Below are 20,971 nucleotides of genomic sequence, written 5' to 3' on the forward strand. Positions count from 1 at the left end.
TTGGGTCAAATCCTGTCTGACGTGTTTCATACCGATTGTTAGACCGTTCGTGACACACTGATTTTAACTACCGATAACTCCCTTTACCTGATCAAGTTATAGGGTTCACGGCGAGTGTGACCGGTCGACAGGCGATGGTTGCTTCTCCTAGGCACCTGATCCCACCTCTGGTGTGTCCAGGGGTCCGTGTTTTCCCAATTATCCATTTTTATTGCGTATGGGATTTATGAGATTAATCACTGTTAGATATCTTCACTTTTCATTGGGGCATAATTAAAGGGGCGTAGAAACTCTCTATTCTTTTTTGTAGATAGTTTGTGCAAAGAAAGAGACTTTGATTTTGAATATCTATGTAAAACAAATATTACGAAATCAAATGATTATCAAATAATGGAACATTTTCCTCTATTCTACAAGAAAATGCTTGTATTTTTCAACGAAAGTAAAAAAAAAAAAAAAATTTTTTTTTTATCTGAATGCATTATTGAAAGAACCATTGTGGTGTAATAAAAATTTTATGTACAAAAACAAGCCAATATTTTTTCATAATTGGCTGAGGAGTGGTTTTAAATATTTGAATGATATTGTAAATGAAAATGGCATAAAACCTTTGGACTGGTTTGATGACAAACTTACATGTAAAAAAAAAAAAACTGGATGTGTGAATATATGATTATAAAAACAGTCATAACAAAAACCTTCGAAAGTTATGAATTTTCAAATATACGATACGAAAACATTTTTCATTGGAATACATCATACGATTTATTATGTAAAGGACATGTTAAAGTGTGTGATATCAATTCAAAGTTGATTTACGAAATTCTTTGCCATGAAAAATGTATACCTCCATTACACCAAGCATATTACGGAAAGGTTTTTGAAATACCAAAAACGGCTTGGAAATCTATTTATGAACAAAATATCTTATCCATAAGAGACAGAAGTATATCAGAATTTAATTATAAATTGTTAAATAACCTATTGTGTAACAGAGAATTGCTGAAGAAATGGAAAATAGTGGAAAATGATTTTTGTGTCTTTTGCAGAGATGTTAAAGAAAACAATGAACATCTTATTTTAAAATGTAAAAATGTTTCTCATATATGGGACATTGTTAAACAAATTTTAAAATTTGATATATCGTGGAAAACAATTGTGATAGGATTTTACTATGAAAACAATGAAAAGACAATCTTTTTGAATAGCATAATATCTCTTATTGCCTGTAAAATATACAAGTTTAAAATGTACTGTAGATTAGATAACAAAGACGAAAAACCTCAAGAAATATGTAATCACATAAGAAGTAAATTGAATTTTTATACAGAAGTGTACACAAAAATTCAGGACAAAAAATATGCTAAAGTTATGAAAGCAATTAAAGACAAATTGTAATTTATACATCTTTGCAGGTATGACTTTTTCTAATATGAAACCTCTGACAAATATTTGTATATGCACATTTTTAACTATGCTTCAATGTGAGTTTATTTTGAACAATTTGAATTGATTACAAACAACTATATTTCTATATCAAATAAAATTTTGTAATGAACCTTTTATATACTGGTATTTTTGCAAGAAGTCCCCACTATGAGGAGGGGTCCTGTCCTCCTATAGTGCTGCCATGGGGGTTGTGATATGAACTTTTGAATTGTTAACCCCGCATATGGCAGTTTCAGGTTCTTTATGTACATTATTATATTGTTGTGGTGTTTTTCCGTAAAAATAACAACCTTTTTTGCCATAACATGTTAATACATTTTGTTACATAACAGTATACTATATGTGTGTATGTTTGTATGTATGCATATATGTTTGTGTTTTCTATATGTAGATATTTATATGTATAAATTTATATATATGTATGCCTATGCCTATATACATCTAATCCAGGGGGCCCCTGGCACCCTAGGTAAAGATTATAAGGGGGTCTCTGCCGAGACTTTACCCCGAAATAGTAATGTATTTTGGAATTAAAGACTGATATGAAAAAAAAAAGGGGGGGGGGGCGTAGACGGGGCATAATTAAAGGTGCGTAGACACATTTTTTTTGTGAAATGCTTTATTGATAATATTGATTAATAACATTATAGTATTTGATATGTGTAAACCATAGCGGCAAACCTATATTTGCAAAGTTGACTCAAAGGTGTGTTTGAGATATTTTGAAAAAAAGGCACGAACCTTGTTCATGTTTACTTGGTCCGCGACTCAACTATCAACATGACGCCAAAGTTGACGGCTTCGGTGTAAAAATAAAAGAGCTCAAAATATTGTAATTGTGTTTTCTTTGAACATGTACCTAATCTATGTTGAAATGTTGAACGCTTTTGATATATTTCTTTAAAATCTTCCTGTTCTCACTTCCTGGCTAATGACAAGCGTGTTTACAGTCCTTTGAAATGCGCGTACACTCCTTTCACGCTCTATTTAGACGGCGTAGATTCATGAATGAATGAGTTTATTTTTCTCAGTTGAAAGTCACAACATATAGAACATATAAACAAAAACAATTTAATACAATTATAAGTATGCGTAAACAGAGCAGAGAAGACAGTGTTTATATATACATGTATTGCAAGTATCAAATACCATAACAGTTGACTAACCAGGAGGATAGACCGTCTCGTTTACGGTTTTTATAAATTTGAATATAGTGTTTAACAACAAATCGTTCTGTGTAGAGAAAACATTGTAAAATTTGAAAGCATTTGGTCATGATCAATAATATTTTGGTACAAATGCTTTTCTTTCATGTTCAAACTTTTCCCAATGCATAATATAATGTATTCATCACCTACATTATCTACGTTACATAAACAGCATGTTCTATTTTCCCTATTAACATTATAATTATTCCATCGTCCAGTTTCTGTCGGTGAATGATGTATCTCACTTATAACTCAACAACTGATATTCAAATTTTGTTGACGATTAGAAATAATTTAGTTCAGCATTTTAAACAATAAAAATGAAAAAAAAAAATCTTAATTTTCAGCTCAAATCGTGCCTATGTCCTTTCAATAACTTAATGATTTGAAAAGAAAAAAAAACTTGAATTCATTCAAAATAGGGACATTTGTTTTTAATATGATTAGTGTGGCCCTGTTAGTTTTGAAAAGAATTTGTTTTAATTGATATCCTGTATATTCCAAATCTGACTTGAATTGAACGAAATTCAATTTGAACTACCGGAGAATGATTCCATATTAAGATAACTACATTGTATTCATCGACCTGCTGTTGTTGAGATGAAAGGTGAAGATAAGGAACAGTAATCAATCTCAGAACTCCTATAAAGAATGCAAAATAGAAAGTTGAACAAACACGGACCCCTTGATATATCAGAGGTGGGATCAGGTGCCTAGGGGATGAAGAATTTTAAAGACATTTATGAAAAGCTAAAATCCTCTATTATGACTCCAACCTACTCCTGGAGGTAATAAAAATACAGGGAGGGGGAGAGAAAGTCCTGCGTCCCTAAGTACTAGTGTTCTGTAACCGAAATCATGATTTTTGCTGTGATTCGACCATTTCTCCAACGCAGGAGAAAATATTCAGCTGGATATGTACTTTCTTTTCTTCCTTTGCTTTTAGTTTCTTTTGGACCCTTACAATCAAAGATACACTGCTGGATCCAGTAAGTGCTCTACGAAGCCTCTATCTTTGCTCCTCACGAAAATATTAACAACTGTGAAAGAGAAACTTCAAACTTACTGTGCGACTACATAATTATGCCAGAAGTGGTGTAAATCAAATGTGAATTCTAAAAAACTCTAAAGAACTTTTAGTAAACTTAAAATCGCAAGACTTTTTTCAAATCAACAACATAAATTAATTAAAGACTAGACTATTTGACGTCATTAACAGTTGCATGTTCAACAAAAATGGAAAACGCAAATATTCATATCTAGTGATCAATCATCCGAAAGATTACTTTGTTAAACACCACTCTGGTTCCATGCACGAGTACTCTGAAGTTGAAATAAAAAATATGCTGCAGTTCCTCATTGACAATATCTTCGTAGTCTTTGGTGATCAGGTCTTCCAACAGTCTGTTAGAATTCCCATGGGCACGAATTGTGCTCCTTTGTTAGCTGACCTGGTTTTATATTCCTATGAAGCAGAAGTTATTACAAAACTTTTACGTGAGAAGAAAAAAATTCTTGCTGTGGTCTTGAATTCGACATTTAGATATATCAACGATGTTTTATCTATAAACAATGATAATTTTCATTCATATGTCGAATCGATATATCCCCGTTAAATGTCCGTCGGATGAGACGTTAAACGGTGTCCCGTGTCAAGGATCACAACCCCCTTGGCACACAAAAGATCGTTTCCCCGATTTTTGAAAAAGAGGAGACTCACTGGATGCGGTCAGAGAAAATCAAACACCCAAAACCAAACATATTTCAACTAGTTAACCGCCGTAAAATGACTGAAATATTGAGGAAACGACGCAAGATCAAAATCAATCAATCAAAATACCCGTGAATTCGAAATAAAAGACACCCCAGAGTCGTCCAGTTTTGCTTCATAGTTAGATATTTTATTGGAAATCGATACTAACGGCAAACTAACCACCCATCTTTATGACAAACGGGATGATTTCAGCTTATCCATCGTCAACTTCCCATATTTATGTAGCAATATTCTAGTATTATCTGTAGATAGTGTTTATATCTCTCAACTGATTCGATATACGCAAGGTGTCCTGCGTATGATCAGTTTTTAAATCGAGGCAGGCTACTGACAAACAAGTTGATGGCGCAGGGTTTCGTCTCGTTTAAGGTCAGCATTTTGCAAATTCTATGACAGTTATAACGATCTAATTTGCCAATACAACCTACATGTATCATTTGGTTCAATATTGTCTGACGTGTTTCTTGCCGATTATTAGATCGTTCTTGGCACACTGATTTTGACCACAGATTACTCTGTTTATCTGATCGATATATAGGGCTTACGACGGGTGTGACCGGTCGACAGGGGATGCTTATTCCTCGTAGGCACCTAATCCCACCTCTAGTATATCCAGGGTTCCGTGTTTGCCCAACTCTTTATTTTGTATTGCTTATAGGAGTAATGAGATTGATCACTGTTTGTTATCTTTAACTTTCATTGTGCAAACCGTTAAGATTGCAAACAGAGTGTATTCTGAATTATAGCTATTGTGTATTACATGGACCAAATTTTCACTCACGTATTGATAACTGTTCAATCACATCTTTATATAATATCAATATTGATATCATACTGTCCTTTAAAACTATTTTATGTACATGACTTACAGAGGGCTAATGCAAAGCACAATTTAAAAAGAAATTCATAAATGCAAATATCATATTCTACAGACGACTTATTATGTTTTACTTTGGAGATGAAAGCTATTTAATTTTGTTAAAAACTTTTCACACTATATACATATCTAAATATACACACGTTTGTAGTTGCTTGAAATATGTGTATACTATATTATCATGTGTTGTGGATATGTAAATGTTTATTTATTGTGAAAACAAACACAAAATGAATAAATTAAAAAAAATGAATTACAAAAAAAAAGCTATTTAATGGCAGTATAATACGACCTGAAATGTGAACAAGATCCTTAAGTTACTTTTCCTTTAAGGAAAAAATAAGCTTTGATATATACATGTATAAGGTGAAGGTTTATAAATGTTTTGCTTTACATCGTATGTTTGTAAAATAGTCTTGAGGGTTACCAAGACGCTGTAGCCTAATTTGACGTTTATGTCAATATTAGATAAGTTTTCTTTCTTTTCTTTGTGACACTTTGACGCTAAATACCTTCGGAAATTGCATGTGCAAAGGTGTTCCGAATAAAACAATTTGGAGATGTTTAAAACAAAGCGAAAATCAAAATACGACATATATATACAACACTTCGTGTAAAAATAGGTAATATTTAATGGATTGGCACTTGAAATAACGCAGCCTACCAGTCCAGTAGCAAGAAATGGTACGATGAAGTGATAAATTATCGCAATATTTATACTCTTTCGCATTTGGGAGGAGTAATGACACAAAAATCTTTAAAATTATCTCCTTATAACATCCTAAAATAGCTCATATTATTATCCTTAACGTTAACTGATATGGATATATAAAATACATTCATTTGCTGATCATGAAGCACCGACATTTTAATTTTAGAAAGTTTGAATTCTCAATTTATTCATGATAATTTCCGCCGAATTACCCATCGCAATTTAACACACACACACACAGATAGAGAGAGAGAGGGGGGGGGACCCGGAGGACTTGACCGATTGCCTTGGAACCCAGTGACCTGGCATAGCATTAAGTTTGGTATAAGAAGTTGATACTCCTAACCCATCCCCAACTTAATTGTTTTTTGTTTCTATTTTAAACGTATATTTCTTTTTTCCACATAAAAAGCACTTCATTTGTTTTGACGCATCCAAGTAACATAGTTTGAAATGGATAATTTGCAGGAAGTATTCATTACATGACTTCGTTAACAAACAAAAAATATTTTAACCTGCGAGTTTTAGATTTGCACAAGTGTTGTGGGAACATATCTTAGAAATGATTTGATATAAAATTTTGAGACAACGATACAAAAATACACGATATAAGATGCCAATGGCGCCCAGGAAAAAAATACTGCATATTGAAGATTTTCTGGTAGGTCCAACATTTTTAGAAGAACTACAGTGTTGCAGGAAACACTTTGTTTGACTCAGTAAATCTTACAAAACATCGGATACACACATACCGTAACAAATATACTGATCACAAGGAAGAGTTGTATAACATTAACAGTAACACACACACACACACACACACACACACACACAGAGAGAGAGAGAGAGAGAGAGAGAGAGAGAGAGAGAGAGAGAGAGAGAGAGAGTCTGACTTGTATGTATTTGAATCACGTAGTAAAATAGTAATGGAACGAAATTTTACATGTTCCTTTATGTATATTTTTGTCTTTAACTCCTTCATTTGTGACACAGCTCTCAGGAATCGATAGTTCCATAATCATGTTCAATGCTAACACATTCGTAGTCATGGTCAGTTTTTTGGCAGCCGACTTGGACAGTTTGATAAGTCATCCGAATCGTTCTTTCTCGCTCCCTGAAATTTATAGACCTTTCAATAACCATTTTATAATAATGAGAAATACGATGGAGTGTTGAATAAAACATAGAGAGAGGCTCGATCAAATAAATTTTCAATACCTTTTTCGTTTCACAAAGAATGTAACCAGTGTAATTGTCAGTACCAGTAACAGACCTCCAAGGACGGCGACAACGTAGACATAAGGCGTTGTTGATGACGTACTATTTGACGGTATTAATTCTAAAATTAGAATGAAAATTGTAAAAGCAGTGAAAATGTCATCCAAATGACCCTATTTACAATAGACAAGTCCACTACATGTTCGTCTGTATAATACTGTACCATGATGTCAGATTTTCGTGGTTTGAGAAGAATTGACGGTGGTTTGTTGTTAATGTTTGACGCATTGAATGGTAGTTCCTATTCTCTCATTCCTGGATAATCCGCCTTAATTGACGTTTTCATAGTATGCATGGAAATATGTAGATTAATATTACATGCATAATTGATTGATGGATTTTATATTGTTTAGTGTCCCTCTCGAGAATTTTTCACTCATATGGAGACGTCACCATTGCCGGTGAAGGACTGCAAACTTTAGACCTACAGTACCTGGGCATAATGCAGTACGCAAAATGGTCGCCGTGAATAAATCCTACCTATATACCTGACGTATTGCTTGTTTTTTCCCATTAAGGTGAATTAAAATGTATCCTACCTTACTAGTACCTGGTTATGTAACCCTTTGCCTTTATTACAGCCCGTAATTGTGTGGGTATGGATTTGTATAGTTTTTTAAAACGTCTCTGAATCAATAGAAGTCCTTATTTCCTTCACTACACGAATAAGGTCATAACAATTTGTGATTTCGAATCTTGGTTGTTTTCCATACATTTTCAGTGATATTAATATCAGGTGATCGACTGGACCAGGTAAGTGTAGGTATATATATTCATTGTTTTCCATTCAACTGTCTAGATTGATGCACTGGACAAATACCCTCCTGCAGTATCCAGTGACTTGCAGGGAACTCCTTCGCGACAAGGGACCACAAATTATCATCTAGAACTGAAACATACTTTTCAAAGTTTATATTTCCCTTCACTTTGGTCAAAGTTCCAACACCATTAAAAGATAAACATCCCCAGAACATAGCCGATATGCCGGAGTGGGGCGAATGGTTGCTGTACATTCCAAGACAGGCGGGTTGAAATCTTTCTCCGGGCATTCTCCAGACGTAAATTTTTCTGTCCTTGCCTAAAACAACATTCATCTCATCACCAAATATGACCTGATTCCAGTTTTCTTCCACTGTCCACCCTAACTTTGATCGACATCATGAAACACAGTTTTGACGATTGAGTTTCGAAATTGTTATTTTCTTTGTAACTGAGCACCACTTGTACTTCTGCTCCTTCAACCTTTTTCTTACTGTTCTATTAGACACTTTTCAGGTAAGCCTGACAGGGTCTGACAGCGATTTTTTTTCACCAACCTTGACAGGATGCGATCACCTTTTTTGTCCACCAATCGTTTTCTGCCTGGTCTTTTCTGTTTTCCCCGCTGTAAAATGGCTCAAATATTGCCAAAAACGGCGTAAAACCATAATCAATCAATCAATCTTTGTTTTCCACACAACGTCTTTCAGCATTTCGTCTTACGACCTTCTGGACAGAGTTTCCACTTATTCCAATAATATCTGAAAATTTCCGGCTACTAAAACCGCTCTCGGTCAATTTAATTATCGTCTACTTTTGCTCTGTTGACAGGTCTTTTCTTCTCGGAGCCATTTTATTTGACGTATGTTTTACTGCTAATAATAGATACAAGCAACTTATAATAGGTACAGCTTTTAATGTTTTATTTATTTTCTATGTGTTATGTGTATAACATTCTGTTGTAAGGTATATATGCATTGTAAAGCACCTTTGAGCGTACATTAACATAGTGTATGAAAAGGGTGCTATATAAATATGGTATCATTATCATTATAATCCATGACGTCAGATATGACGCTCATGTATGGATACATGTAACTGTCATAATTTTTGACCGCATATCAAAATTGAGAAAGAAACCACCACGGTGTAATTTCTTTTATTTACGGCGGCCATTTTGCGTACTGTGTCATGGCCAGGTACTGTATGCTCGGCTCTCACAGCCTTTGAGAGGTCACACCTGCTTTGACACGGGACCTCGGTTTTTGCTGTCTCATCCGAAGGACCTCCCCAATTAGTCGCCTCTTACAACAAGCAAGGAGTACTGGGGACATATTCTAACTCGGATTCCCACGGGACTATTTCAAGAAACATTTTTGATTTTCTTTTTATTTTGATACAGACCAATTGATGTATTTGAACTTCATCAATTTTTTGGCCTTGTAATTTAAAAACGATGAAAGTTGATGATTTTCGATATCCGGCATAGAAACATTTATTAAGTGCATCATGGTTAAAATTCTATGATTGTAATATTTTTGTATCATGGTAGTTTTTATATATTTTGTCGCCATAACATTGTAACCATTCTCTCTCTTATGCTCACAAAAATGGTAAAAATTATTTTTATAAAATTTTATTTAGGGCACAACCTGCTATCTAACTATATACCTTTAATAGTGTGTTAACAACAGAATCAGAGATATAGATATTGTATTTCACATAGGAAACAATGTACAAAAAAACTAGCAGGAAACCTTCTCTAAATCTACAAAATGTATTTAAACTAGAACTTCAATAAATATGGTATGGGAAGATTTCTATCTAGTGATTAGTGATCTAAAACGTTTTTGTAACCTGGTCTTCCAACGGTCTGTTGGAATTCCCATGGCCACGAATTGTGCTTCTTTATTAACTGACTTGTTTTTGTATTCTTATGAGGCAGAATTTATTGTCAAGTTTCTACATGAGAAGAAAAAATATCTTGCTGCTGGTCTTCAACTAGAGATTTAGAGATATCGACGACGTTTATTATATTAACAATACTTATTTTATTTATACATGTATGTCGAATCGATATATTCCAGTGAATTCGAAATAAGACAACACTTCCGATACAATCCATATCGCAATGGATTCCGTATCGCCCTTTCGTGCATTCTGTACAGTTTCCTAACTTTTGATCACATTTCTCACAGCTATCCGAAGGACAAGGGATGTCATAATAGTCACCATAGAATGAACCGTTACATCCATTCCAACATTTTCCATTGTTTCCACATCCATCAGCACATTTTGAATTACACTGACAAGAGCTACCTGACCAGCTTTCTCTACAGGAAGTACATGAATCTGCCGAGTCACAGGTAAGGCATTTAGAAGAACAATCGTACTGACAGTAACTTCCATAAAATCCAGGTTTACATGCTTCACAATCATATGAACCTGAAGTACAGTTGTAACAGTTTTTGAAACAATTACCATTACAAAATATCCCGGTAAACATCGTGTACAGTTGTTACCACTGGCACAGGAACCACTTTCACAATCAGAGGGGCATTCTACGTCACACCTGTCTCCATACCAACCACTCTTGCAGCCTTTTATGCAAACTCCCGTGAATCCGTCACATTGATTGTCCATACACTTTACACACGTCTTGTCACACAAGTACCCATATGTTCCTGTGCTGCATTCTATAGAACAATCATACATGCATTCATTTGTAAAGCTAGACAAAAATATAAAAGAAAATCAAATGAATTCAACAAATTATACCACTTATAATTAAAATCCAATATCCCCTTTGATACAAGTTTAGCTTCTGAGAAATATGTGGAAGTCGGCAAGTCATTTTTATTCAAAATACAAGATTTTAACGTCAGGCTCAATGGACCAATCAGGAAGAACCTTTCTTGGTAACAGATAAATCGTTGCATAAAAGTATGTCGCCTAACTTCTATGGAATGACTTCATGTCCTCCCAGAATCCCTGTATCTTCCTCTAAGCACGCATAGATGCAGGAAAATTATCATGATAATTAGTCAGCCGGAGGGTTTGATAAAGGTGAGGAAATCTAGAATACTTACGAAACACTTTGATATCATACACGATCAAACTTCCTCTTGTTGTTTCCCTCAAAATGACAATTTGATCACCGGTAATTGCTTGGTCATTTTTACATGTAATGTTCCATTTCAATGACTGACGTTCATTATTCTGTATTCTGGCACACAAAGATTCTCTATCTAAATTCTCATTTGACGAATTCTTCACATAGACAAAGTAACTTCCAATTCCTACCCCAAAAAAAATACAGAAACTATACATTATACGATATTTGATTCAAAGGGGCAAACCTTTGCTCATGCGTCCGTGTAACTGTTCATTTAAAAAAAAATATCTGCTCAATTATTTTGCAAGTATGTTGACGTTAGACTTCATATATAGTACGTATACTTCCAGGGGAACGATACACCCTTTCCAATCATGTATTGTTTTCTTTATATGGAATTATAAAGTTTTTTCATTATAATTATATGGCATGCAACTGCTTATCATTTGATTTTCTAATAGGTCATTAAGTAATATACTTTGCTCCATAAAAAGGATATTATCATTATTGACATAATGTAAAGTGAAATTTCGTAGATTTACCGGTATTCTGTGGAAAGGTGGACTCGAAGAGAAACGGTGGGGAAAACGAATGAAACAGAATCAAAATAAACTAAGATGAAGTTTATGACTTTAGTACATATAAGAGGCATTAACAGCTGTATTTCATAATATATGAAATAGGTAAACGGCTAACAGATAATTTACATATGGATTGGATGAAATGGACGTCATATTAATATTAAGATATCAATAGTTGGATTAGAAATAAATTTCCAGAAGTTCTCGCCTATCTGTTAAAATGTAGGATTGGAGTGCTACGGTCATCAGTCGCTGTTAGTTAGAAAATAATAAATCAAACACAAGATGTTCAACTTGTTGGTTTAATAAAATTATGGATTATCGTTGTTTATCACCTTCACATACCATACTTCCTGTTGTAACACGAAGAATGTAAGTACACACATACACTGTATTTTATGAATATACATGTGCGTTAAAGATGTTTTGAAGGGGGTATAATTATACACCCTGAGTCAGACTGCGTTTTTTCTATTCTCTACTTATAGGTGTCGCTGCTCGCTAACATTCAACTTGGTTATGAGGTTGATCACTGTTCGTTATCTTCAACTTTCCATATGCTTAATCAATTTATCATGCAGAATTATGAGATTTATTAATTCTTTTATCGATTGTAAATAAATTCTCATTTTGAATTTAATAAAAATAAACCACATTTGCCTGATTTTTGTTTTGGTGTTATGTTAGCTACATTTCTAGTTTTTAAATTTCTGTTCCGTTCAGTTTTCCGTTCCGCGTTTCCGCAACACCAATTAAAACAGAGAACGCATGTTACTGTAGACATTTAAACAATAAAGTTAAAAAAAATAGTCTGTACTTTGCAGTGCGAGAATATTAGAATAGTAAATGTGCATATCTATGAGGTATAAAGTACCAATAAACTGGTGTTCATTTCCACCAATATTGTTTTGAGAATGTTCCCGATATCTTGCATCAAAAAGGTTAAATGTATTTAAACCAAAGATATTAGAAGTTGATACATGTACATGGCACAGCAAACAAAATCTCGATGAGTTAAATTGTAAGGTGTATCGATACTGTGGAATCATGTATATTATTGCGGGCTAATTTTCGTGGATTGTCAATATTTTAAAGTTTCATGTGGACTGATTACGTGGAAATAGATTCCGCGCATTGAAACATCATACAAATTGTATAATTTCTACAGTACTAACATTCGTTCTAGGCCCATATGAGTTTGAGTGGATTTCGCGTAGGGTGGAGTTTATCCGTTGTCTTTATCTTTATTTCTTCACCAAAAACTGAGAATGACAAGATTCACTAGACTTAATATGTAAAGATTTTTTTTTTTAAACAAACATATATAAATACATACACTCTGTACATAAATATGACCAGAATTATTGAGTAACACATATACCTCTCTCATAACACTGGTTATTTCATTCATTGAACCCATGGTTACTTCCTGCACGAAATATAGATGAAAAACCCATATAACGAACAAAACAAAAGGTAAAAGTTGTTTGTAAGAATTAAGTCAAAAATATTCTTCCATATGGCCCATAGTTTATCAAAGCTGTACCGTTTAAGTTTTTGGACTGAATATGTGAAGATTTTTGTTTTTGAGATAGCAGTGGAAAGTCTTTTGTGGATTGAAGTGTAGTCATATTCCTTGGTTGTCTCTCTCATAATATGTTTTACGGTGTGACCGTTGAAACGAGCAAAGACCCATGATATCTTACAACACGACTTTTTGCCTTTTCATTTCACGCGAGAAATATCACGCGGTCATTGTAAAGATGCATTGTGACGTCATATTAGCTGCGATATTTGCTTTTCCTTTCGTTCAAACCAATCAATAACAAACCGTACGAAGGCATGACAAAGCTTGTCTGGAATTTAGTAACGTTTGTGATACTTTCCGATTTATTTATTTATTTTATATACGGGATTGTCCATGAAGTATACCGCAGTGACGGCGACATTTTTGCAGACGCATTCCGGGTAATACTCATCATTATTCAGCTGATAAAGAGCAAATCACGTGACTCAAATGTGTAATCATTGGAGCGATCTCGTCGCCTCGCTTTGCGACGAGAGCTTCGCTGGCTATAACGGGATGACTGACACTGTATGATTCTTTTCAGTCTCGACGGAAATTATTGTCGTAAAAACTTTTTGATTTTTTTTCTCAACCAAACTTATATAAGCAAGGGAAAAAGAAAATGATACACACTGGAGTAAGTTTTAATTGAACCTGTGAAGATAACGAACAATTTACATTATATTTATCACTTAACAAATCAAATTCAAGCGAGTCAACCATTAAGGGCGTTGCGTTAAATCCATGACTGTTTTAGAAGACATGGTTACGGGAGAGAATCAGAAACAATACAAAGTCCTAGCTTTAATTTGATTTGTTCTGTGAGATTGATCTCTGTTCGTTATATTTACTTGTTCATATATATTCTCCTTACCCGCCGAAAGTGTTATGAACATGTGTTTCACTCTTTCGATTTTATCAAACTTCACTTTTATCCAAGGATTTTTCTGAACTTCAGTCCTAGAGTATGTTGAGATTTTTTCATCTACTGCATTACTTGAATCCGTATTTGTGGATTTTTGATATGTTGTCTGATTATAAGCTATATTCTCTGGAAAAAAGAATAATAAAATCAACATCAAATATACTCATAACTCCATTTACCTGATCAAGATATAGGGCTCACGGCGGATGTGACCGGTCGACAGGGGATGCTTACTCCTCCCAGGCACCTGATCACACCTCTTGCGTATCCAGGAGTCCGTGTTTGCCCAACTCTTTATTTTGCATTGCTTATAGGACTTGTGGGATTGATCACTGTTCGTTATCTTCACATTTCATGATAAAATGTCAAAATGTAAAATGCAAAGTATCTGAAATTAAAATCTATTATTCCAATATTTGTGTTTGTTTTAGTAAGAATTCTGTTCTTCTACATACTTCTCTGGCATCCGTTGGCAGTTAAACCACTCCAGCCTTCTCTGTTGCACGAGGTACAATAAAATCCAAGGCAGTTTGAACAACAATTGCAGTGACATTCACAGGTTTTGTCGTCAGAACACTGTGCTGTAATATAATAACGAATCTATTATTGATTATTGGTTACATTTGTATGTAGTGTCTTACATACATGTTATATTATACAGTTGTTTTGCAAATGTACATAGAAATGTCACTTTAATTAATATTGATGGGTAAATTGGTACAGGTTAATATACGTGTACATGTACTTACAATAAGAAGTTTCCAAAGTAAGGTAGAATACAAGGCACATATATATCCACCGTCTGTACATTGTGGATGATAACCAAGAAGACAAAATTATATCTTACAAAAAGGTTTCCTTCCTTGTTGGAGAACATTCACGTGTACGGGATGTATAAATAATATCTTGACTCCTCTTATACAAACTCAAACTAGCACGTTGTCCGTGTACCAATAACTGTTACCTCTGATATACGCGAATTCTAGATTGAGAAATATTTTCCATACACAGTGCATATTCAGATTACGCGTGATGTCACTAAAATTTCATAAAAGCATTCTGAAATTTTAATGATAGATCAATTAAAATATAAGTCCATGTGATTTAATGATAAAGAGAATTACACGTGTATCCTATTCAGTGGCGATTCCGACTTTGGTGTAGTCTTAGCGGGTTACCACAGAGCATTCCTCCACCCCAACAAAACGGCAATATTGCTAGCATAACAAGCATACTGAGAGTATTGCGTAACAATACATAGTCCCCTACCGGTCGCAAAAATTATTGGACTGCAACAATATTCGAAGTTCATCATGTAGGTTATGATAAATTGGGGAACCAGGATAGGAATGGTTGGTAATGAACTACTATCTGTAACATGCTATGGCAAAGCATTATACCAAATATGAAATGAATTTCTGTAAGCACAACAAAATAAATCCGGAAAACTGATAATGTATGCCATTCTTCTAAGCCGAAGGGCTTATCTTAGTGAAAAATCTCTGGACCGAAAAGAAATTCGAACTTCGATCTATAGCTTGTTATAGCAAAGAATGTTTGGAAATCAACTACTATCTGTACCATGCTATGGCAAAGCAATATACCAGATATCAAATAAATATTCACACGCAATATACCAAATATCAAATAAATATCCACACGCAATATACCAGATATCAAATAAATATCCACAAGTAATATACCAGATATCAAATAAATATCCACAAAGCAATATACCAGATATCAAATATCCACAAGCAATATACCAGATATCAAATAAATATCCACAAGCACATCAAATAAAGTCCGGAACACTGATAATTTATGCTATTTCTCTAAGCCCATGGACCATAACTTGTTATTTCAAAGCCATGTACTAAATATGAAATAAATATCTGCAAGAACAAAGCAAAATGTGGAAAATGATTTTTGCGGGACTAACGGATAGACAAACGGACGGGAGTGCAAACATAAAGTCCCCTTCGACTACGTCTTTAGGGGACTAAAATATGATTTGTATGTAACAATCCAATATGTAGACTGCGCACAGGCTATGGAATCTAATTGTCAGAACGTCACCAGCAAACATTCAAAATACAAATAGAAACTAGAGCAAAGCTCGTTGCAAAGCAACGAAAGGTCTTCCGTCGGAGCTGTGTGACATAAAAAACCTTGAACTTGACCATATGTCCTTGGGTCAGGTCCTAATGCAGCCTCAGTTAACATGAAAATCTGTTGTAAGTATGAAATCTAAATGTTTCTTCATTACTTGATATGGCCAGGACAGGGTTTGTGTTTTCTAAAAAGTGAACTTGACAATGTGACCATGGGTCAAGGCCAGGACATATTCTTTGATCATATTGAAACTTTTTATCAGTATTAATTACAAAATTTTGCCATAAGTAAGATATATTAAGACTCTAATCAATTTTTAATTTTTAGACCTTTAGAAATGGTGCAAATGACCTTACATCAAGAATATTCATGTTATGGTAATTAATAATCTTTATGTGGAGGATGAGCTTACGGTGTATTTTTAAAAGTTGTGGTCTGCGCACATTTGCACGGAAAAACAGATTTGACGATATCTCAAACTTTATTTGCTGGGGCTATAATTAGTGTTTGGTAATATTGTTTTCTGTTCTTCCAACTCGAAGAGGCAGTCTCTTTTGTTAGATTGTCAGATATTAATGGGAAGGTTTTATAAAAAGTAGTGTTTTATATTGTATATGTCATAAAAACATTGCTTTTCCGTAAGGGGCAATGGGCAATAAGGGTGACGATTTTCCATTAAATTGCAATGCCTGTTTTGGACCGATAAAATGCTGAAAATTGTAACTGATGATGTTTTTCATCCTTGTGTGGAAATATGTCACATCATCCCCCCTCCCCTCGACAAAAATGGTTATCCTGCTTTCCCATAACATCCAAAGATACAGAGCCGGGAAGAGTGGTCAGAGAGAGAGGACTAATATTAGTTTATTTCAGACCATACTTCGATGCTTCGAGTCAAATCACCTTATCCTCCTGGGTTTTTTTGGGGGGGGGGGGTTGAGTTCTGAAATTTATGGCTCAGGATATACAATAAAGGTTTATAGCTGTTACAAATATTTTATCATACAACACACAAGCTTTACTCAAATTCTTCGTTGTGAAAAAGAAAAGGGATACATTTTACAAACATAACGAATTATTTCTGAACATGTTTTGAAATCAATAGTTTATAATCTTGATTAAACCAAATCTAAACATGCGTATAAAATATTCAGAAACCCATGGCCGACCAGTCTCATTTCAAATGATTTGTTGTTTTATTGTTTAAAAACAATGACTTTGATTAAACATTGATTCAGAACTCCTGGTCCAAATCATGTAACTTCTGCAACGAAGAATTTGAGTAATGCTTGTGTGTTCAGTTAAAGTAGTGTGAAATCACAGATCGCTAGTCCAGCAGCGATGAATCTCCGATATTAAACACACATTCAATAAGACATGATTGAGAAACGAACTGTATATTAAATTGCAGATTTTAAAATTGATGCCTGACTCAATGCTCTAGAGTTTTGAATTAAAAACAAATCAAACGTAAGACCAGGGACGTATAAACAAGTATATACATCCCCGGATAGACTGAATTATTCGAAAAATCCAATAAGATCAAAAACATAACATTCTGTGTTATATTTAGGACGACAATGTGTACTTTGTGTATTTGCCCTGGGTTCACACGCGATGGTTCCTCGAGGCGGTTACGTAATTGTAAACAAAAACAAACCCCGCGGTGTATTTAAGATGCGTGTAGTTAATAACTGAGTTATTCTATGCTTGAAGGTTTGTTTCTTCAATTAAATATATCGTTGTTTTAATAACAAACGTAGAAGAGATAACCTTTTCCTCTTTTTTTCTTTGGAACAATTGTTTATATTAAAGCTATTAAATAATAAAAACAGAAAGTTGTCGATAGATGATTTTTAAAGGAACCATAGATCACGTTAATACCTTATTTTAAAAGAATATTAGCATTTCATGAAGTCAGATTTATCAATTAAAGCAAGTTTATTTAAGTTATACGCATATCCCCCCCCCTTCACCTCCCTAATGATACGGTTACCTGTTTGCAGGTCAAGCTTTTTACTCATATATATCACAATAATCGAGCAAAATATTATGTTTATGAGATCAATAAGATGTTATAGAACAACTTTTCCTGCGAAAGCCATATCGAAATATTTACCGTTTTTGAGTTATAAAGCGAAAACTTTGAAGATTCCCAGATCCCTAATTGAAGGGACCAGCCCCTTTTTAGGGATATCAAAAGAAAGATCTTAACATTTTGCACAACTTTTGTTCTACACGTCTTAACAAAATATTTTTAGTTTAAAAGATACAAAGGAAAATATGTGTAATTTTTTGCTCCTTTGGAAGTCCTAATTTTTTAACCCTGTCAACCACCATTTCGAACGCTGTAATCAAAAAACAAAATACGATGTGCACAACTACAATGCTCCTACTTTTCATTTTCAATGCATTTTTTGTTCAAGCGTATATAGTCTCGGAGCCTTTGTCTGGAAACCAAAGCCCCTAAAATTTCATTCAAAGGGGAATAACTCGTGAACAGAAGGGAATTTCTGAAATGTAAAACATGATTTTAAAATTGTTCTGTAAAGTTTATAAACCCTGAAAATTTGAGCAAAATCCATGCAGAAATGAGCGAGATATGAAGCTTCAAAGTTAGCGTCTAGGAAAAAGAAGGGGGAAAAAAATAATAAGAATAATCTTAACCAGCACAATCAGTAGGTCTTCCGTTGTTACGGAAGACCTTAAAGCTGACATGAATTAATAAATATGAACACCTTTCTCATCTTATCCGCCATATTTCTCTCAGGAAGCCTAATTTACTCTACCCGTATATACCCAAAATGTGATTGTCACACCTGAGCGATTTTTCTAGGTGGACTCGACCAGTGCACATCTCCGATAGTAATATATAGGGAATGAGAAACAAATAAAATCACATTTTAAACATTATACTTTGCTTAAAACTACAAAACATTTATTGTTTACCAATGAAACATTCTGAAAGTTTGGATAATTTAGACAAATATGCAAAAAAAAAAAGAAGCTTTTCTTGCATACTTGCAAGTGCATGCAAGTATTTGCAGTTTCTTATGAAATAAATGCGGAGAAATCATTTGCCAATTACTTACTGACATAAAATCTATTATTTATATCAATTCTTGCAAAATACAGACCCTGTGCATGCCATATGCATAATATGTAATGCACATGGCATATTCGCCAAAACAAAAAAAAACACGTATCAAATACGGACGTCTACTCAACAGGTATCGGAGATGTGCACTTACCGAAAATATTAGATTCTCTTTATTCTGATAAATTCACGAAACAAAATGATAAAACTTCATTTGTATCTCGTTAGAACTTTACAACACGTTGTCATTCCATTATACAGACTGCGACACACTTCACCCGTGCCAAACAGGGTGTCTTCAATCAGGGGAGATGTCAGAGTCGAAAAATTTTCCTGTATTGAATGCTTGTCTGGTCGAGGTTTCGCAGTTTATAGAAATTGGGAATCTTATCATATACACTGAGCATCAGATTCATTGCGCCAGATCTACGAAATGAAAATATTTATGAATAAATTACACTCAGGCCTGAAAGTAATCATTATGGCATGTTACAGAAACGTTAAAACACATATATAATTTAGTCCTGCAATGCATGCATGCGATTTTTCTGAATACATGTATTTATGTATTCGTGAATGAACTTACAACGCTTAAAAATATCTTGGTCTTTATGCGTTTTGTTTTGTGATTTTGGTTTACCATTCCTTACACTGTGTAAATGAAGGAAAACTTGGTAAAGGATGCAATTATACACCATACAATTAGTATGCATGCATGTGTTGCAAAGCAAAATGTACATCTAATAACGAGACATGTATCGTCATTTTTCATGGAGGGGGGGGGGGGGTACAACAGGAAGAAAAAAATGGAGAATTGGATTCTTCAAAATTTCTTGCCTTTCAAAATAATAATCTAAAAAAGATGAACGAAAACAGCAATAAAATAAAACAAAAAACCCAAACAAACCAAGATGTTTTGTCCGATGTTCAAAGACCTAATGTGGGTGTAAAGGGTTAAGGAGTCTTTTACTTTGACTGCCTCAACAATTTCTCCCTACACTTCATTTTCTTCAATCGTTGGGGTGGGATGGGATGGTTAGAGTCCTCTAGCTACTATGAGTGCCTCATAATATCTTCATTTTCTTAATTGGTGGTGGTGTGTGTTGTAACGTGTCAAGGGGGTTCGTACCCGGTTGATTCCAGGATCTGGGGTTTTGAATTAATTCAACAAGTAAATAATTTTTCTCTGTAAAAATGATTGAACAAAATGATACAGTTTTCCTCTCTAAAGTGATTCCAATATATATAACTACTGGTCTGCAAATATATACAAATAAGACCCTTCCCTTACTTAGGGGAAAATCACACTTGGTCGGCCTATATTACTACTTTATGAGTTTATACACCTCTAGATAGAGATATGTCTTATTCAGGCAGTAACAACTATCTAAGAGGTAAGCCCTAGCCGAATAAAGGTGGTCCAACTCCAGAAGCAGCAGTTACTGTGTTAATGCCTTATTCAGGACGGACAGTGAACTGCTAACCTCTGAAGCCTTACACCTTCCCTAACCGAG

General features: G+C 34.2%; 1 protein-coding gene across 5 annotated transcripts; it reads right to left on the minus strand.

Moving 5' to 3' along the window:
• Nucleotides 1–2,450: 2,450 nt before the first annotated feature.
• Nucleotides 2,451–15,084, minus strand: LOC130054224 (multiple epidermal growth factor-like domains protein 10). Of its 5 annotated transcripts, none has more exons than XR_008802515.1 (7): nucleotides 14,995–15,084; nucleotides 14,701–14,826; nucleotides 14,195–14,371; nucleotides 11,147–13,015; nucleotides 10,539–10,753; nucleotides 7,239–7,359; nucleotides 2,451–7,134 (listed from the first exon to the last, which is right to left on the minus strand). XR_008802515.1 is itself a non-coding variant. In XM_056163241.1 (7 exons), exons 1-6 carry the CDS (start codon nucleotides 15,053–15,055, stop codon nucleotides 7,354–7,356), a joined length of 795 nt encoding a protein of 264 aa, XP_056019216.1. In that variant the 5' UTR covers nucleotides 15,056–15,078; the 3' UTR covers nucleotides 2,451–7,134; nucleotides 7,239–7,353. The 5 variants fall into 5 exon arrangements, 4 of the variants coding, with proteins under 4 accessions (XP_056019216.1, XP_056019217.1, XP_056019214.1 ...); XM_056163241.1 differs by having other exon boundaries at nucleotides 11,147–11,356; nucleotides 14,995–15,078; XM_056163242.1 differs by lacking the exons at nucleotides 10,539–10,753; nucleotides 11,147–13,015 and having other exon boundaries at nucleotides 14,995–15,078.
• Between the last annotated feature and the right edge of the window lie 5,887 nt (nucleotides 15,085–20,971).

The sequence above is a fragment of the Ostrea edulis genome, chromosome 4 (genome assembly GCF_947568905.1).
Source record: "Ostrea edulis chromosome 4, xbOstEdul1.1, whole genome shotgun sequence".
Lineage (NCBI taxonomy): Eukaryota > Metazoa > Mollusca > Bivalvia > Ostreida > Ostreidae > Ostrea > Ostrea edulis.